General features: G+C 32.5%; 2 protein-coding genes across 9 annotated transcripts in view; both read right to left on the reverse strand.

Annotated features, from left to right (window-relative positions):
• The window catches only part of LOC130448395 (sodium-dependent serotonin transporter), a 41,981-nt gene extending 38,075 nt beyond the window's left edge, over window positions 1–3,906 (reverse strand). The window contains exon 1 of the mRNA XM_056785760.1: window positions 3,799–3,906. The gene's annotated coding sequence lies outside the window, so the exon portion shown is untranslated. The remainder of the gene's footprint in view (window positions 1–3,798) is intronic.
• Window positions 3,907–8,202: 4,296 nt separating this feature from the next.
• Window positions 8,203–20,497, reverse strand: LOC130448396 (titin). 8 transcript variants are annotated; one of them, XR_008910322.1, is made up of 14 exons: window positions 20,279–20,497; window positions 19,979–20,158; window positions 18,301–19,127; window positions 17,163–17,423; window positions 16,751–17,110; window positions 15,342–16,110; window positions 14,877–15,286; window positions 14,538–14,765; window positions 12,531–12,706; window positions 12,160–12,370; window positions 11,957–12,100; window positions 11,727–11,903; window positions 9,141–9,381; window positions 8,203–8,433 (listed from the first exon to the last, which is right to left on the reverse strand). XR_008910322.1 is itself a non-coding variant. In XM_056785766.1 (13 exons), the coding sequence occupies exons 2-12, from the start codon at window positions 20,121–20,123 to the stop codon at window positions 11,763–11,765; spliced, it is 3,672 nt and encodes a 1,223-aa protein (XP_056641744.1). In that variant the 5' UTR covers window positions 20,124–20,158; window positions 20,279–20,497; the 3' UTR covers window positions 8,203–8,433; window positions 11,727–11,762. The 8 variants fall into 8 exon arrangements, 6 of the variants coding, with proteins under 6 accessions (XP_056641744.1, XP_056641739.1, XP_056641742.1 ...); XR_008910320.1 differs by having other exon boundaries at window positions 8,209–8,433; window positions 14,865–15,286; XM_056785766.1 differs by lacking the exon at window positions 9,141–9,381.
• Window positions 20,498–20,768: the final 271 nt, after the last annotated feature.

The following is a 20,768-nucleotide window of genomic DNA, read 5'->3' on the forward strand; positions in this document are numbered from 1 at the left end:
TCTATTATTCTAGTAACCTTGGTTCTAACCTCTGTACATGAACGACTTCATAACCTAAAAAAAGCGGTAATATAAATAAAAAAGTGACTTGAAATTATAAACTTTTAAAACTTTCTTCGTAGTTGAATTTTATTCAATAAAATTATATATCGAATTCATATTATCCCGCAGTAATTTCTAATTTTAATTTATAAATTAACGTATATTAGAAATAATAGAAACGAACAGGGATAATTATTAGTTTGGAATATGTACCGAGAATTTATCCAAATGATTTTGTCACTAATGGGCATAAAATTCAATATATTTATACACAGAATCCAATGAATTACTCATCATTCGGGTAACTTCCAAACGGTATGATTAAATTCGACGAAAACAAATATATAATGAATCGAAAATACGGCTAACAACTAATCAAATTTTTCTGAAAATTGAAATTGGAAGGAATCAATCATTTGTATAGAATGGAATGAATAGGAACAGGTTTGAACTTTGTGGAATCGTCAAATAACGTATGTCCCAATAATTTTGGTACAAAAATATTTAAGTACTTTCAATAAAACTTTTCTTATTTGCCATTAGTAATTAATCAAGGTAATAACTTGAACTAAATGGAACGGTCCGTGCTCCTCGACTCATTTTCTCCGGACATATCTCGTAAGGTCTTAAAAGACTTGAAATAAGGGAGTTATGTGACCACCAGTATGACCACCTACAAGATGGTATGAAAGCTGGTCTTCATCATCCCAGCTGCAGCTAGGCAACAATTGATATAAACACAGGACTAAGTCCTAACTCACAACGAAGAAGAACACATCTGATAAGGTCTTGAATGACTCGAATATCTATTGAGTCTACAGAATCTACAGTTTTCCCCCTTACTCGTTCCCCATAAGATCTGGAATCCCTCGTGTCAGTCGTGTTATGTGTGACTGACACATAGATGGCGCTGCTATTGTCAAATTCCTACGACGTTTATGAAGTACCAACTTTCAAAAGACTATGTGTGAAATGTATTGACATTTCGATAAGTCAGAAAAAAGTGACAGCCATTTAAGTGAAGCTATTTTTGTTATTTTCCAAATAATTTCGTGTTTTAGTTTATCATTACTTCTTGATAAAAAAAATGTACAAGCTCAGCAATGGCTTCAAAACTCGGACTCTGCTCCATCCAAAAGAACCATTTGTTATTAGTTTGCCGAATTTAAACGTGATCCTACAGACACCGATGATGGAGATCGTTCTGATCGTCCAATTAAGGTGATTTTTTGCATCGATATATCACAATGGATGATACATGGATCCGTCAGTTCAATCCGGAATCAAAACGGTCATCATCTGAGTGAAATGCAGCTGCTGAACCGAATCGTCCAAAGGCGTAACAGTCAGCTGGGAAGGTTATGCCTTCGAATTTCTTCCATATTCACCGTATAGTTCAGATCGGATCCCCAGTGACTACTGGCTATTTGTTGATCTCAAAACAATGCTCAAATGAAGAAGCAATTGCTGTAACTGAAGCCTGTTTTGAGGGAAAAGACAAATCCTTCTTCAAGCACGGCGTCGAGAAGTTAAAGATGCTTTGGAATGATTGTATTGCTCTGGAAGGATAAATAAAATCGATTTTTGGCAAAAAAATCACGACTTATTGAGTAATGTGTTATCTTTTCTTTGACAGCATCTTGGTATCCGTGCTTATTGGTTTGAGGAATATTTAGGAAACTTGTACCCAAAGTTGCTGGTCAAACATTAACTTTAAATGAGTACTGGTAATGTGGTGTGATGCCCTTTTGACTTATGAAGACTTGTGAAATCTCATCACACCAGTAGTGTGCATTATACGAGGGTTGCTACTAAAGTTTTGACATTTGCTTGGATGTGCTTTGTGCGCGAACAACGTTTGTTGGATTTGGATTTCTTTTTATCATGTTTTGATGTTTTCCTTGACGATTTTGGACGAACTTCGATCATGAATTCGGATTACCAGCGAATTGCTGTGGCTCGAGATGGCGCTTCATCACCAAAAGTCGAGGAGAGGTGATCGGCACATTGATATTAGTTTAATACACGTCGAAAGTCATAGAAAAAACGAGAAGTTTTGCGGTTTAATTCCATGTTTTTAACAAAGATTGATGTTTCAAGTATCCGCAAATAGTCATTTTGAGTACGTTCACCATTAAAAATGTCAAACTTTATGATTACAATGTCAGATTTGTCATATTCACACCAGTGTTGCCATAGTTGCTTTTCAATTTATAAAGCACTTTGTGTATGAAGCTTGGCACACAAGAATCAATTGGAACATACACCGGTAAGTTTTGTGTCAAGTGTCAAAGTTGAAAACATGTCACAAATTAATTGTTTATTTGTTGCGGTATTGGAAATACGAAAGACTTGATTAATTTAATATGAATATCATGAAAGCACTCTTTTGAAACTAAATTTTTTACTATATATACCTTCTTAAGCCCTTTTATAGTCTTCTAATAATGTATAATCATTTTAAATGAACGCCTACATAACCTCAATTCTACAATTTGTGTTTAACGAACAGTTTTGGAACGTGGGTTTGAAACATTGCCACCCAAGTGCTCGATTGATATATTTGGAAAACTTAAATAGCAACAATCGTAGAAATTATACATACTTTGTTCGTAAGTAAAAATAAAACATTTGAACTGAGGACTGTTTCTTTCTTATATTTCAAAATGCATTTTAAGTGCTAAATCGTCTGACAAAACTTTTGGACTTGTTTGTAATTATACGAGGTCTGGCTATTAAATAACGAAACTGGTTACGAAAAAGGGAAAAAAGGCAGTACTGGAAGTCTTCTATGGTGAGGGCCTTTAAGAGCTCCGCCGTTTTTTGCTTTACCACTGCCATCGAGTCGAATCGGGTCTATTTCAAAGCAGAACTTTCAAGGAAATCTGAGTAGACCCGTTGACACAAGAGCTTCTGGTCAGGAGTCAGATTTTTTGGCACAGACTTTTGTAATGTGTAATTCCTCGTGTAAAATTTTTCTAACCGTTTCTTTATCGGCGTTTAAAGCCTCGGCAAACATCCGGATGCTCATTCGACAAACTGCACGCACACTTTGGATGATTTTGGTCACTGTTTCCGGAGTTGAAACAGTCATAGGGCTACCAGGGCGCTGGTCATCTTCAGTGCTCTCCCTGCCATCTCTAAAGCGATTACAATAATCAAAAACACGCGCACGGGATAGAGAATTGTCCCCATAGCCAATTTCAACAATTTATAGCACTCAGTCGGAGTTTTTTTCAATTAAACGTTATTTCTGTTTTTCGTTTAGTTATTCAATAGCCAGACTTCGTAAAAGCCTGAAAAGATTATTAGTAAACCAAGCTTGCGACTGACATCTATTTTAAAAAGGATTCTTTTTCCGAGGAAGAAAACTTTTTGGTAAAAAAACTGATGAATATAGCCACAGTTTTCATAATTCTCAACCGGAGGACCCACTTCATATTTATCTTATGTGACAATTAATCCATTAATACATAATATCAAATAGACTGATGAGGCATAAAAATAATAAAAAAACCCCAACCTATATATCCCAAACACGATTTCTGTTACAGGTAAATTGAATCCAATCAACTTTCCATTCCAAGAGGAACAATTTAAGCCAAGCCCTAAACTTTCGAAGAAACCTCGTAATTATGAAAATAATTAGGAATTTTTTCAAACTCTATTCTTCAAAATATATTTTCTATTTTATTTATTATTGTTCATTTTTTTTTAAATATTTAACAGAATTTTATAAATTAAAAATTACTTTACCTTTTATTTTATAGTGGAAACTTTTTATCGTCAGGTGGCATGCCTGTTAAAAAGCTGTGTATATCTCTGCTAGTCTTGTTGATTCGGTGTTAACAGTTTGAAATCGCGCCAACCACTATCCGATTAATTCTTGCATTGAAGAGGATCATTCTGGAGGGTTGTTCTTCCCGAAAGGACTTGCGCTCGACGAGATGATACTATTGGCTCGTTAATGAACATATATTATATGGTTTTATACCTTTTTTGTTTTATTTCAACCATTGACACGTTAAAGAAACACCTATAAATACCTAACAACCAATTTACTACTTCTAATGAATTGATTTTTAGTAGGTATATAAGATTTTGAGACATGATAATAAGAATTTGAAGAAAATGTATTTTTTAATTAGTCGTGTTCTCACATAACGCGATTAAAGGTATGGGTAAACAAACTTTAATAACTTTTCTTAATACTCCAATCAAAATTTTTCATTTTAAAATTCGGGGAATACCTCGAAGAAGGAATATTGGCCGCCACGAAGTATGGATCTGAGTCCAAGGGATTTTTTCTTGAGATTATAAGACAAATCCGCGGTCAACTGATGAATTAAAGAAAATATCTGACGTAAAAATTTAAATATTACAGAGCTTATTTGCGAGGAAGTGATGGAATATTTTAGTCATCGTTGACAGGTATGCCAACAACGAATTAGAACACTATTTCAGTTCATGGGACGTGAGAAAATAAACCGATCGCCAATTTTTTCAAATATTGTAAGAAAATATACAGTGTGATCTGAATCAAATTAAAAGTTAAGATAAAAATAACAATAGTTACAGTTTTTTCAAGTAAAGACATACGTTCCATTAAATGTATTTTACAACTTCATTATGTTGAAAAGAGATAGCGACAAATAACATTAAAAAGGTTCTATACATTCTCACAACTCTGACAGCTGTCATTTTCAGCCAATTAAATTCGAGTTTATAATTATAAAATGACATCTCACTACCCACATTAAATTCATTCATTTCTAGAGAAAAAATATATTATTTGTAACAAGTTATTTGCGCATCTGGAAACCTCGTTTCACAGGAAATAATTGAAAGATTTGTTGAAGTATATAATGAAATAAATTGTGTGAGAAGAAAACGCCATGTTCGCTCTAATTAGAACCGTGCAGCAAGGAAAAGCTTTCTCATTTTCACTCAACTAGATTGAAATTAAATTGTTATTATAGAAAAGTTTCACTCCAATACCATAAGTGTTGAAGAATCCCGATTTTACGGTTATTTTTCCAACGGCTGTCTGCGGAAACAGTGATTGATTTTTTCAGTATGATACAGAAGATACCCCATCCGTTTTATCTCGTATTAACCTATCGGGCTAGGTTTTTCGTTGTGCCTAGTTGGAGGCCCTGCTTATGACATTCAGTGCTGTCATCTTGACTTACGGTAATATTACTTCATATGCTCCGATTCACAAATAATAGATACTTAAAAAATATTTTTATTGAATCATGGTACCACAAAACTTTTATTCATATTATAATTATTCATCTCTACATCTCTTATTTTCTTCATTTCGTTTTTCTTTTTCGATTGTTCCCTTATACTCCAGACACCTTAACCTTTTTGGCGCCCTAAAAACATATCTTTCAATTTGTAAAAAAGCGTGACAACTTAATTCAATAATCAATTTGCGAAAGCTGTTATATTCATAATATAATAATTACTGAATGTTTATAAGTGGCACCTTAGACCTCAATAACATTGTAATAAAAACGTTAGCTATAAAATTCTATCATTTTATTTCAAAATTAAATTGTCAATGAAATTCGTTTCTTCTTTTTTAACGGTACCATATTCTTGAGTAGTGTCGGTTCACATAGGCTAAAATAGTCACATTTCAGCTACGAAAATTGTCTCCTGCAAGTATCTCTTGTATTACTCTTCTTAACTCATGATCAACACCTCTATTCATGTACACCAAAAAGATTGTCTTTTGATTATACCATTCATTTCTCTATTCATGTTCTCATTAGAAATATAATCTGTGTATGATTATACTCAAATGACGTCATCCGTCATCGGCCATTTTTACTAACGGGCACACAAAATATCTATTCCGCAGGTAATAGTTTGTTGTTAATATTAACTATAGATTAATTTTTTTTAAATTTATGTCTTGTTATTTAAACCTCAAAGAAGGTCAACATGCCTACTTTTTGTTCGGTAGTGGGTTGTGTAATGAGAGGTGAGAGAGACAATGTAAGGCTCTTCAGAATTCCCCCTGCATTAAAAAACGCCGGTGACGCTAATAATAAATTGTCGAAATTAAGGCAAGAGATGTGGATTGAAGCTTTAAAAAGGGGTCCTTTCAAAGATATCCAACTAAAATATGGCGGGATTCTAGGCATTTTATAAGCAGTAAATATGATATAATGTATGTACATTTTTACGGTTGTCAGGTGTAAAAATTTTTAAGTGTATGAGATCAGTCTAAGAAGTTTCATACTTATTTGATAAATCTTGGAAAACTTTTTAGAGGCCCAAACAAATTTTTTTGATAAAGATGATCCTGACTGGATTCCAAATCAAAATATGGGATATAATAAAAAAAATCCTGTTACTTCAAAGTGCTAAAGTGAAAAATTCTAGTAATCAGTAAAACGTAAACAGTTAATATCGGATGAACAAGATGAGGTAGGCAAGATTTTTATACTCTATAAGTTGTCATTATTATTATATTTTAATAAAAAATATTCATTGTTTTTCTTATCAAAAAGGTTAAGATAAATTCACAAGAATCAGTAGAGTAGTTGACAACATCAAAATTTGAAACATACAAAAAAGACTTAAGTTCTTTAAAAAAAACAATATTCTTTTATTCTATTTGAAAGGGAACTTAAGAGTGATAATATTCACTTCTCTCTACTTATAATTTTTTATATCACCAAAATCACTTTAACTCTCTTTTTACACAAAATTTTCTCTATAAAGTAAAATGTTCTGAAAACGACTTTAAATCTAAAAGTTGAAGATTGTGGTAAATTATTTATATACTTGGAAAAACAGTTTTTCTTCAGTTTGAGGTCCAACAGTACAATTTTCTCTTATTTCCTCTCATATTTTAATTCAACTTTTTAATTGACTATAACTAATAATGGATAATGGAAAATATTGGGAATGTCAAAAAAAAATACTATTTGTGTTCTGATAGGATTCTGGTCTTCCATTGATTTAAAGGTTTAATTTTATTTAAAGTGGAAAAAAGCTTATTGTTTCATGAAAAAGTTACTCATTTCTTTAAAACACCATTATCAATGAAAAATCAATCATCTTCAGAGTCAGTAGCATCAAAAGACTCTGAAGAAGTTGAATCCAAATATCAATTTCACTTTCCTCAGATTCTTCTACTGAGGATCCTACATTTTTACTAGTAGAGGCACCATTATTAGGTCTCCCAACTTTTATCTTCATTTGCTGCTGCTTCTTTTCTCTTGTTTTGCAGAAGATTCCAATTATGGGAAAATAAATTTAATCTTACCAGCTGTTTCAGTTGTTAAATAGGTTAATCTTTTATTGTGAACCCTGATATAGGTACTAGAGGATCTCTTGGTAGCCACAAAACACACAAGCGCTGATAATATGTGAAATGCAACCATCTTAAGATACCTTCTCACTATACTAGTGGCGATATAGAAACTCAGACAAATTTTTTACCGCATACGAGGTAACTTTCTAATTTGCTTGAAACTGAGATACCAATGTTCATATCTTCAACTACTTTGTGGATGAATTCCATTGCATCCACATGCTCTTCCATGGTTAAATGAATACCTTGACTTAAAAGATCTGACCGCCAAATGGATTGGTTCCAAAACCATGGACTTCTAAGGGTGGGTATTCAGGAAACAGAACCCACAACTCTTTAACAGGTCATCTAGACCCCTGACTTTAATATTCTCCTCTACTTTCTCGATCATTCCTACGTTATCTATATCCCTTATGACTTCTTGTAGCTTTATTTTTCTTTGGGTGTCCTCTTCCGTCCAATACAACAAACAATTCTCTGCTATAGTAGCAATGTGTCCTAACCATCTTACTTATATCATTATTAATTCTCCTTTTGTAAGTCTTATCTAGATACTTACTGCTATTTTGACACCATAATATATTTTCTTGGACATTTTTCTTCCTAATATTTTTAATTTTACCTCATCTTTAATTGAGAGCCCAGATATTAAAGTTTCTCAACTTGATTCACTTTGGTAATTGTTTTTTCTGTAGTCACGTCAAGGTTAAAAGCATCTTCCTTTTTTGCAAAGGAAAAATTTTTGCGGACCAAACTATGAATCATTGCATCCGCAGTTCAAAGGAATTGTTTTATCTCTGAAAAAAATAATAGAAACACAAATGTATGTACAATCTATTTATTGATACCAATAAAATAACAAATCATTGAATTAACAAGCATATATGTAAATTTAGAAACTACGGTAACAGTCATGTGATTCAAAAAATTACTGTGAATCTTTAACATTAAAAACTGTTCAACAGATAGCTTCGAAATAACCCGAGCTAATAAAGGAAATGGTATCAACGTCCAACCACTAAACACCAGGAATGTCAACCCTCAACCCATTACATCTAAAACAAATTACCAATCAAAACTGAAGGTTTAATTATATTAAGATTACCAGTACACAAAATATATTTTGTATCAAAGATGACCTAGTATTGCTTAACCATTAGGGTGGAAATTGTAAACGAAGTCTCAAATATCGTTTCGTAGTGAAAATTTTGTTCCTTTTTTCATCCACATAACGAAAAAATATTTTTATTTTAATTTTAAAATTGAATATCCAAGCTTATTATCAGTTTTTATTTATTTTTAGATAGACGTTTGTTTTATGGGGGTAATGTGATTATACTATGAATGGTAAATCTGGAGTCATGAAAATATTAAAAAATAGGCTGAGAAGACCCTTGCAATGTATAATTTGTCTACTATATGCAAATGAAATTCCTTTGAGACACCTATTTCAATATATTGATGGACAGACTACAGTTTTTAGAAGATTTTCTGGACGAATAGAACATGAACATTTATTTCACTGTTACAAGACAAAACCAAAAACTTAGGTTCTCAAGAAGCTATGGACGTTAGAACGCTGGTTAGGCTGCGAGCTGTCTACAACGTTCATTCTCTGGACGAGTAATTGCTTAAGATCGAAGGGTGACGATTCGAAACCCCAGCGAGATGATCCCCGGTGTCAGCAAGTTTTGAACACAACGGCAACGCGTGAAAACAAAACCGATGTGTCTTTTGGGACAGGAAAGGGTTGTAGTTATACCTGCTTAGCAGCACAACAAGCGTCTCCATCAGGACAACACCGTCCGTGTTCCAATTGATAATATCAACAGATTTAGATGGAATAATGTCTCTCAATCTCTTACAGTCCACACCTGGTCCCCAGTGATTCATCTCTTTGAATTAAAGCAGCTGAAAGAAGAGGTTTCAAGCTATCGACTCCGGCATAAAGAAGATGGAAAAATGCATTGATCTAAACAGCTAGTTTGATGATAGCGATTTTCCTAAAAAAATCAATTATAGAAAATTTTCAGCATATCAGTATAGGTAAGATTTTGAATGACACGACCATTCCCAACTTTCTAATCACTTTGTATAAAATGTGTAAAATGCTATAATATATAATTTAGAGAGAAACTATTTGTTATTTCTTTTTTTACTGACCCCTTTAACTAAATATGTCCGATATAACTATCCTGTAGGATAAAAGAAAACAATTTGTACCAAAATAGAAAATCACACACTATTGTAGTAAAATATGTTCCTAAAAAATTGTCAAACTTTAAAATTCGTTTTCAAATATATGTAGCATGCATAGCAACTTATAGGAACATATTTTCTTTTCTAACCAAGACATAAAGATGGAAAATATGATACTTACACAACCTAATACCTACAATGTATTTCGGAAATGTACAGTAAGCTTTAACTTCACAAAAATAAAAATATGTAGAACATTATTGGTCCTTTGAGCCGGATTCTATAGATACAAGTACAGAAATTATACTTTTCGGATAAAACAAAAGAATTTAATCAACCTGGAAGTTCACAAGAAGATATACGGATGACATTAAAGGTTAATAAAAGATAATTTCGTTTGGGAGGAAGAAATAGTTTTAATTTTTATTATATCAGGAATTTACATCTGCCCATATGTTGAGAGCAAACAAAAAAGTTTTAAAACCTTATTAATTATAAAAAGTATCAATATGAACAGGTCAAATTTAGTAACAAATATTAAATGAAGACGCAGCCAAAGTGTTCATTAAAAATTATCATTTTAATAAAAAGATGTAATATGTAAAAACGAATCATTGTATATATTCAAATGACAAATATAAAATAATGTTGAAAGATTTTATAAAAACAAATTATTAAAACTGTTTAGTTTTGATCAATTCAAAAAACTTATTGGTCCTTCAAGCCGGTTTTTATTGACTAACTTAAATAACTAATATAATCACCGTTCTATTAAAAATAATTTATAAAAAGTATAAATATAACGAGGTCAAGCATCCTAAACAAATAATAAAGGGACGTACTAACAAAAGTACATAATATGGAAAAAATCCATGTAAATATGAAGAAAGAATAAAACCAAACTATTTAGACAAGCCTCGTATAATCCAATGACAGATACTATATAATTTTAGATAGTAAATAACGTAAAGATGGTCCTTCGAGCCGGAATATATAAATCGAACATCAATTGTTCGAGATCAATAAATTGGGTACACTATAAAAATCGCTGCTTAGGTAATAGAATTAAGTGAGTCATGTCCACAAAAATAGCGGGGAATTTTTGGACTCTGTCGTCACTGAGAACGAAATCTGGTCCATTACCTGACACCGGAAACAAAAGAAAAATCCCATCAGTGGAAAAATCCAAGCTAGCCGAAGCCAAAGAGGTTTAAACCAATTCTGTCTGCCAACAAGGTGATGGCGAGGGTCTTTTGGAACAGGAAAGGGTTGTTGTTGTGCGAATTCCTGCGTACCGGTGCAATTAATGCGGACCACTACCGACAGACGTTGAAGGACCTTCAGCGCACGATTCAAAACAAGAGAAGATGCATGCTCACAAATGGACTGCAACCGCACACCCCACGAATCACATCAACAGTGATTTAAATAGTGTCATATCCCCTTTACAGCCCAGACTTGACCACCAGGGGGGTTAGGATTTCTTCCCCGACTTAAAAAAACTATTGGGAGGGATGCATTTCACAACCGACGAAGAGCTGAAAGGAGAGGTTTCCAGCTATATACACAGCGCTGGTCCTTCGAGCCGGAATTTGTAAAACGAATTTCAATTGTTAGAGATCAATAAAATGAAGACAGTATAAAAGTTGCTAATTAAGTGAGTCAGGCTGGAAGTCCACAGAAAGAACAAGATTAAATTCAGTAAAAAAAGTAGTTTCACTTGTTATACTATAAAGATTTGAATTATAAATTTATATCTAAGATTATTGCAAACTTTATAACAAGTTAAATTTCTTTTTAAGCTCACTGCAACTTTCTTGAAACACACTAATAATTATTTTATTGTGTTAATTTCTGTTAACACATCTTAGACAGTTTTATTATGCTGTTTAAAGAATTGCACCGATCTTTGGAAATATTTTTGTTTTGGCTACCGTGCTAAAAAACAGTCAAATTTTAATATTTCAATTATACTAAAAACAAACAATTATTTAGTACTACTATATAATCTAGATAATAATACCCAAAAAAAAGGATATTATTCAATATGGTGACTTAATTTCTACTTTATGAAAATATAAAAAAATATTTTTGTTTGAAGCATTTTCCTTTTCACACTTTATTACTACAATAAATTTTTGTTTTGTACCGCAAATCCAAATATTCAACAAGTACTATTCCAATTCTACTTTTCGATTTTCGAAAATTTATCCTGACATTCTGAACTCGTCCAATGTTGGATCAGAATTTCCATTTCGTCCTTTATAGCTGCTTCGATCCGATCCTGTCCGTTCACTCGGAACCGTCTTTTTGTAGTTTCCAAGCTCTACAACACCAAAAGTTTTCATCAACTTTCTTAAATATATCCTTTCAAATTACCTGTCGAGATCCTTGCGCAACAGACGAAACGAAATTATCCAACGTATCTTTATACTTTTCGGGCCAACATAACTTTGAGATCAGTCCACGTTTAAACGCTTCGTCGGCTTTTAAATGTTGATTAGCGTATAACAACTCTGCAGCCTACAACAAAAATATTGATACAATTCAAAATGGGGATCATATGGTTACCGTTAACTCACCAATCCACAATTGTTTACATGGGGATATGTTAAAAGGAATGTGGCTTCTCCCATACATCCTAAACTGGCGTAAGGAGTTCTGAATATGGCTTTATCACTAGCTATAACAGTGTCAAATAGAGATAACATTGTTACTCCTATTCCTACACAATCGCTCTGTATGCCAGCAACTATAACTTTTGGAAAGTGGAGGAGACTCAATAAGAAGTCCCTAAAAATTTGAACATATTAACAAAGAGTATAAACAATTTAATAAGAGGCCAATTTAACAAAATATAATTTTTGAAGCATGTTCCAATATCAATTACACTGTAATAAGAGCAAACTTGGAGTAATATCAGTAATTTGATTGGTTAAATTTTTTATCTCACCTAACGCTTTCTGCTAAAGTAGTCGCTTTCTCTATCCTTTCTTTTTTATCATCTGTTACCAAAGATGTGTAATCGAGACCTAAACAAAAAGCTGTGCTCGAAGATGTGAGCGATACCACGTTACATTCCTTATCTTTTTCTAGCTTCTTTAAGGCAGCAGTAAGATCAGCCAAAACCTAAAAAATAGCAACCATCAAGTGATGTGATTTCTTGGTATAATTTCGTGTTAATTGACTTATGATTCAGAATTGATTGAATCTCATAATTTAAAATAACAAGGTTGCTTTAGTAGCCTCCGAGGTTCAATAGTAACCTACAGGTCAAAACAGTAGCCTGGGGTCCAAAACAGAAGCCTGTAGGTCAAAACAGTAACCTGTAGGTCAAAACAGTAGCCTCAGGTTAAAATAGTAGCCTTGGCAGTTAATATAATAGGCCAATTTTAGGCTTTGTTACAAACTCTACACAAAATATGTACAGAATTGTTTAAAAATTGCAGTTGAATATTCAGAATTCTTTCATTCAGATACACCTAGGTAGGATAATATGAGAGAAAGGTGTTCATTCCACTCTGGACTGAACATTGTGAATTGACAAAATTTTGATAAGGCTAAGGACACTGTCCTAAGCTTTGTTATAATATCAGAAAGCAATGTAAAGATTACAACACTGTCAGGTTTCTGAGAATGACAAACACTCAAACATAATTGCTTTAGTAGCCTCTGAGGTCCACCATAGTAACCTGCAGGTCAAAATGGTAGCCTGTAGGTCAAAATAGTAGCATTGAGGCCAAAATAGTAGCCTGGAGGCCAAAGCAGTAACCTGGAGGCCAAAGCAGTAGCCTGGAAGCCAAAACAATAGCCCGTAGGTCAAAATAGTAACCTGGAGGCCATAATAGTTTGAAAGGCAAAACAGTAGCCTGTAAGTCAAAATAGTAGCCTGAAGACTAACATAACTGAGAGGTGTTCATTTCACGCTGGACTGAACATTGTGAATTTACAAAATTTTTATAATCCTAAGGACACCGTCGTAAGCTTTGTTGTGATCTAAGAAAGTGTAATAATTACAACACAGTCAGGGTTCTGAGAATAACATACTCTAAATCATTGTTGCTTTAGTAGCGCCTGAGGTTCAATAGTCACCTGCAAGTCAAAATGGTAGCCATGATAGTCAATATAGTAGCCAAATTGTAGACTACACAAAACATAAATTTTTGTTTTTGATTATTTCTATTAAACATAAAGTGTTCTTGTCCATAATCTTCTTTTTCTTTATCAATTTGTAAACAGTAAAATAACTGATTACATTTTTTTAAAATCAGTTAATTTTCTTACCCAGTCACGCTTTAAGTGCAGGTTGATAATATGTGAAAATTACAGGGCTGCTTAAGCAGTTTGGTGTGCTTTAGGCTCTTTTTTGATGAACATAAATTGTTGGTAGAGTAAGATTGAAAAATGTGCAATAACTTTAGTGCATACAATGAATACTCGTTCAAAATAGCCATTTTTATAAAAAATAGTAGCTTTTAAACTACTTTAGAGTGGAAATAGTCACTTGAAATCGATACCAAATGGTCGCTTTGCAGTACAGCTGCACAATAATCTCCGAGCAGGTTTCAAAACAATAAAAGTGATAATAATTTGCCACTAGGGTTGATTCTACAGATTCCCTGACATTTATGTTGAAATATGTTGATATTTAATAGACTTAACTTTTACTTCATTAATAGCTCAAAAAAAGTGACTTGGATGAGCTTGATAAGCTAGGAATGAAAGAGAAAGCTGTCATATGCTTTATAGTTTCAGAACAATAGTGTAACCTCTTTAGTTTTTGTTGTAGTGATATCGTTTAGATTTGCTTACTAGTATATAAAGTTAATCAATACTGTTGGAATGACAAGGATATTAAACTGATTTGGGAAACCTTTGACTCAAGAAGAAGTGTCAGTAAATCTTCAGGAACTCAAAGGATATGTGCAAATTCCATATTGTTATCATTATTTATACTTACATCGATGGTAAAGTAACCTTTGTCATCAACATAACGCAAATCTATGGATACATGTTTACCAGATTTCTTCATTGTAAATGATTTATACTGTGCCCCTTTCATTGCCTTCGGTATGGATTCTGTAGAATTTTCTTTTGATTCTTTGACACTGGACTCGCTCTCACTAGTAGTGTTCCTTTTTTGTTTTCTCGATTTTGAAGAGTCCAATTTCTTTGGAGTCTTCAATGACTAAAAACGTACAGACTATTAACCATCACTCATCAAAAAGGGATTTGACAGTCACTAAAATGACTAAATCCCCAAATTGAGCAAATTAATTAGTTTTACCTTGTAACTTACTTTATTTTCCTCTAGTTCTTCATCACTCGATATAGAACTGCTGGATCTTCTTCTTATCAACATCGATGCTTGTGACGAGTAGAAAGTTGGGGATCTCGGTGGTGTGTGGACGGAACTTTTCGTCGAATCTTTGGACATTTTCCTTTCAATTATGGCTGGTGGTTGTTTAACAGGAGGAGAAGTGTTCAGCGCGCTTTCTTTTTTCCTCAACGATTTTGGAGATTCGTTACTGGTATTTTGTACTAGATCGTTTTTGAGAACATTGGCTCTTTTGAGTAACTCCTTTTCGGCTTTTTCTACTGAATATACATCCTTCTTCTTCTTAGCCAAATGTTCATCAGAACCTTTGAGTTCGTATAACATTTTTATCGCTCCTTCGTCCATTAGCAATTTATCAACTTCAGAAAGACCTTAACATACAAAATATTAGCTACAGCTGTACATACTGTATATTAATATACTTACCTCTCTTAGATTTTGGAGTAAGCTTAGTTTTACTGACGACTTTCTTTGGTGAATTTTTTTCACTTTTCTCGGACTGTTTCTCTTTCGATTCTTTACTCTTCTCCGTTTGAATTACTGTTGGCATCTTATCAATTTTTTCGAGTTTTTCACTAGATACCGATTTTGTGATCTTAGGAGTTGAAGTTTTATTGCTATCAGGAACTTTTAATGAAGGTCTCGGGCTTTTTGAATGTTGGTCATCATCGGGATCCCATATAACTTTCTTTTTAATAACCCTGGAACTTTTCGTGACATAAACGTCTGTCGGTAGTGCTAATGGGTCGTTTTTCATTTCAAAGATCTCATTCGAATCTGGATCTTCAAATGAAGATTTTTTAGGAGATGAACTTTCGAATTCTGGCATATCCGTCGGTTTCCGTTTCCTTGAATAAGTTTTCAATACCATGTTAACTTTTACTTGGGGCTCTATTTCAACGAGTTTTTTCACGGGAAGTGGAACGTCCAAATCTATAGAAGAAATAGATTTTTTTATTGTAGTATCTGTCTTAGCAGCTGGACCAGTTTCAGTTTTAGATTGTGTGTCAGATTTTACAGGAGAACTTGGTTTAGAAGCAGAAATTTTCGTAGTGGTATTTGCAGTTTTTGCTTTAGGATCCTGTCTTGGAAATCTTGGTTTAATTATCCTTTCTTTTGGAAGTTGACGTGGAAGTTCTTGAAGTTGTTGCAGAGCTATTTCACGTTCTATCAATTTCAAGTTGCTATCGTCAACCTAATCAAAAAATATAAATGTATAAATAAAATAAATCCGCTTCAACACTAGTAAAACGGGAGAAAAATCGATTGAATTAAGTGTGTACACATTTCAAAGCATAATTGAGAAAACACTGGATAACAAAAAATAGTTAGGGATGATAACATAACCTCAAAGATGGTTGCTTATTCATTAAAATATACAAAATTTATTATATCTCTCTCAGAGAACGTTCAGCATTGATCAATGCTCCTTGTAAGATTCATAATTAAAATTATATAGTGATAGTAATCCAGTCCACGAAGGCAACACTAGAGTGCCCATCTTTCAGTTTCCTCCTTCTGTTACTTACAGGAGCATTTTTTTAGACCACAGAGAGGCTTTGGGTCAATAAAACATGTTTGTACTCCTTTTCTGGTAAGTATACTGGATCTCCAAAGCCCATATAAAACTTTTCTTCCCATATCATAAAAACAAATATTATAGAATAACTTATGAGAAAATCAGGAGGTGACACCACAAAAAAGTTTAGAAAATGAGTAAAAACTATAAGAATAACTAGTAATATAAAAATGGTGCAAGTTTCATTTTAAAATATCTAATATCCAATAATCAGAATTATTTTAATTATAGTCAATTAAACATAATAAAAACTCACTGCAGGATCCTGAACTTTTTCCATCAGTGGTATTTCTTCCCCATCTCCTTCCAAAATGGCCAACAAATCATCATCGTTCTGGATCTTGGATTCATCCACATTAATAGAATTATTAGATCCTTCACTTTTTGTTTCCATTTTGATTGTGTCTTTTTTCACTTTATCGGGTTTTTTATTGTTTTCTTTAGATATTGTGTACTTTTTATTATCGTCCGGAGCTAACTTATTTGCTAGACGTTGTGTTAATCCTCTGGCAAATTTATTTTCATTAGCTTGCTCTTTTGCTCTAGAACGTTCCAAAATCTCTTCCTCTAATTCTGCTTTGGAGACTATTTGGCTGGTCAAATTGAGATAAGGTACCTTAACAAAAAAAAATTAATAAAGCAATTTTTTAACACAAATAAATCAATACCTTGACTCCTAGACGAGGTTTTGGCAAAGCCCTACCATTTGGAACACTTTCAACTGGTTTTGAAATGTCATGTCCTATCAGATGCATGGGTAATTCGTGAATAGGTTTACGAGTCCTTCTTGGTTTTTTCTGGGGCACTTTATCTTGCTTATCTCTTGGGGTTTCTTCATAAACTTCCACTAGCTGTACAGAAGAATCGTCAGGGTCTTCTTGAGCTGATAAATCTACCGATGAGGACGTTTGAACTACCATATACTGATCCTACATATAAGTTACAAATTTAGCCATTTAAGAAATATGATGCCAATAGGACCCCTATAGAATTGGTTGGCTCAAGTCAAAAAATGAACCAAAAATGTATTGTGAATACTTTTTAGGTGCGCAAATCAAATATTAGGTGCATTTATAGTTTTTGGAAAATTTTAAAAAAAAATAAAACGTCTGCTAGGTTTTTAAAGCTTTGGGATCTCTAGTTAAATAAAAATAGTTTTGTGCCTTTTGTTTTTGTTTCACATAAGAATTAAGTGCAACATATTCTTCTCAAAAAGTATTCCATATTCAACATTTAACCTTCAAAAATTTCTTGAATGACATATGTTTCGATGACCTCAATAGAAGTGGTGGATCTTAATGAGACTGATGCATATTTCAAGGAACAAGCACCCAAGTCTCATCAAGATCCACCACTTCTAGTGAGGTCATCGAAACTAAAGTTATTCAAGGAATTTTTGATGGTTAAATGTTGAATAAGGAAACAAAAGGCACAAAATTTTTTTTATTTATAGAGATCGCCAAGTTTCAAAATCCTGACAGACCTTTTCTTTTTTTTGAATTTTAAAAAAACTATAAATGCATCTAATATGTGATTTTCGCATCTTATTCACAATAACTACTGTCAACTAGGACCTATAATTTCCATTAAACTTGATAAAAACTATCAAACCGGAAAAATTTGCACTTTAAAAATAGAAAAATATCACTAGATGCAAAATGGGTGAATATAGTACTCGTTAGTTGTGATTTATATGATATAAAAATATATAAAACATAAAAAATTAATAATAGCTCAAACTTTCGTTGAATAAAGAGAAAAGTTATGGAAATGTGGTGATTGAGATCATATTAAAGTGAATCATACCTGTGAATCCATTACACCTTCGTATGCATTTAACTGGGTCAACTCAATATGTTCTGCTGTATCACCTTCAGCCTCTTCATTGGGTTTCAAAGGGCTTTCCTCCTCTATTTCTAAACGAATTATCTCCTCAGTTGAATCTGCATTATCCTCAATGGCAGATAGTATTTCATTTTCTGTATTATTATTGATTACTTCATCAGTTTTTTCAGTGTATTCATCAATAGTATCTTTCACTATACTTTCATTAATGGTATTTGATTCATTACTGTTTTCAATGTTTTCCAATATATCTTCAGAATGGGCAAGATCAGTTTCAATAAGAGAATCTTCAATAATACCCTCAACTTGATTAATAGTATTTTCAATTGGATCAGTATTTTCACCAACAGGCTCAGTATTACTATTAATTGTGTTGGTAGAGCTCCCAACTAGATCAGTATTATCTACACCAGAATCAGTGCTGCTTTCAACTGGATTAATACTGTCTTCAGCTGTTTGATTTATCAAATTAACACTAACACCAATTGCTTCTTCATTACTTTCAACAGGGGCTTCAGTTAAGTTTTCTTCATTAATACTATCTGCAGTTATTTCAGCAACTTCAGGTTCAACAATTGCTACTGTTTGGTCTTCATTTAGTCCATTAATGGTAGATGATTGTTTCAATTTGGTCTCTTCTGTGGTATTATAAGACTGTTGTATATCTGTTTCTTCAATTGTACAAGACTGATTAGATGGATTTTCAAGACCAGGATCCTGATATTCCTTAGGTTGGTCAGAAGAATTACACTGAGCAGTTTCAGGTTGTGCATTGTATTGTTCACCATCTAAAATCAGTAAATTTACTGTTTATACAAATATTTTTCAAAAAATATCTGGAATATTCAAATTTGTGGAACAGTACGATTTCTGTAGTAACAGGATTTGGCTATGCTATTTTGTAAATCGACCCAAAATAAATCGAAAATGCAGTATAAATTTTTTCGATATTCTACTCCATTTTTCGAGATATTGATATTTGAAGTCAAAAAAGGACTTTAGGACTTTATAGGGAAAGCTATTGAAGAAGATACAACTGATCCTGATTATAAAGGTGAGAATGTATTTCAAGATTCACAAGGATCTCACACAACAGAAGGGGTTTAGAGTCATTAAATACTTTCTTGTGGTGTAAAAAGTTAAAAAATTATGAATTTTTTGCAGCCAAAATTGTCTAGACAAAAAGAAGAAATTTAATTCACATTAGAATTATTATTATTGGGGGGCTTCGTTCCCTCGTCCCCACCTAACCTAACGCCACGGAAGCTTGAAAAATTATATTCTTCATTTACCTAAGTTAGTGATACAATTTTTTTGATATAATTTTAGATGCAATAGGTACATTTACTAATTTTAAATGGACTGGTAGAATCTCAACATAGTAAACTTAACTTGAAAAGAAATTCAACACCTACTGGGAGAAAAATGTGCTTTGATTATAAGCTTTTAATATTTTTACAAAATTACCTTTAATAAGGTTAAGAGTAATGTTTTTAATATCTATATTATCATTAAATAATCAAAACAAATTATTGCTTATATCTCACCTATGTGCTTAAAGATATCAGAAATATATTGGTATGTGAAACATGTACCTGTATATTTACAAAAGAAAATTAATTTATTAAGAATAACTTACCTTCTAGAGGAAATCCATCACTTTCCATTTGAGATCCCATTGTAAAATTTTCTTGTGAAAAATCCATATTCTGTTGATATGGGACCTGTTTATTTACATCTATACTTTCAATGGTCTCATATACTTCAGTCACATTGGTATCCATTTTTTAAAGGATCTATTTAAAAAGTAAACAGCTTACTGTAACCAAAATATGTAAAATAGCATTTCTAATTAACGAAATTCAATTATATATTCCCATATATAATAAAAAACGTGTTTTAAAGAATGAGTAGGAAGTGTAAACACTCAATTACATACCTTAATCTACAAAAATAAATGAACGTATTTCTGTGAATACATCAATACTTCACTGTTCTCTCATAAAAAAACACTGCCGATCCGTATTTTGTCCCAAAAAATTACCACTTATCACGGTAAGAATAATAATAGTTAAATTAGTTATTTCAATAAGAAATTACAAGTAGCCATTTCAACTACAGACCACCACCATCACAATTATACGACTAATACGTCATCAAGAAACTTTATAATACGTTCCTTAATAAACTCCAATCTGAAAAATATATTTTGTTAATTTCTAAGAAGTGATTTCCCAATTTTTTTATACAAATTTCATATTTCATATAATATTCAAGAATTTTACATATAAATGGAATACATGAAGCAATTACTTAGATTTGTCAAAATATTAAATTTATGATAATTCCGGAACGTGCCTCTAAAGGCAGGGCGCATAAGTGTAGATTCACATACTGAATAGTGACATTTATATTTAAATTGAAGGATT

The sequence above is a fragment of the Diorhabda sublineata genome, chromosome 8, assembly GCF_026230105.1.
Source record: "Diorhabda sublineata isolate icDioSubl1.1 chromosome 8, icDioSubl1.1, whole genome shotgun sequence".
Lineage (NCBI taxonomy): Eukaryota > Metazoa > Arthropoda > Insecta > Coleoptera > Chrysomelidae > Diorhabda > Diorhabda sublineata.

Bases quoted from the DNA above. Each gene is read 5' to 3' on its own strand.
- LOC130448396 (XM_056785761.1), bottom strand. From the start codon at position 20,123: ATGGATACCAATGTGACTGAAGTATATGAGACCATTGAAAGTATAGAT. The intron at 17,424-18,300 runs GTATGATTCACT...ACTTATATGTAG, and splicing joins AAGGTGTAATGGATTCACAG to GATCAGTATATGGTAGTTCA. The intron at 17,111-17,162 runs GTATTGATTTAT...TTTTTTGTTAAG, and splicing joins AACCTCGTCTAGGAGTCAAG to GTACCTTATCTCAATTTGAC.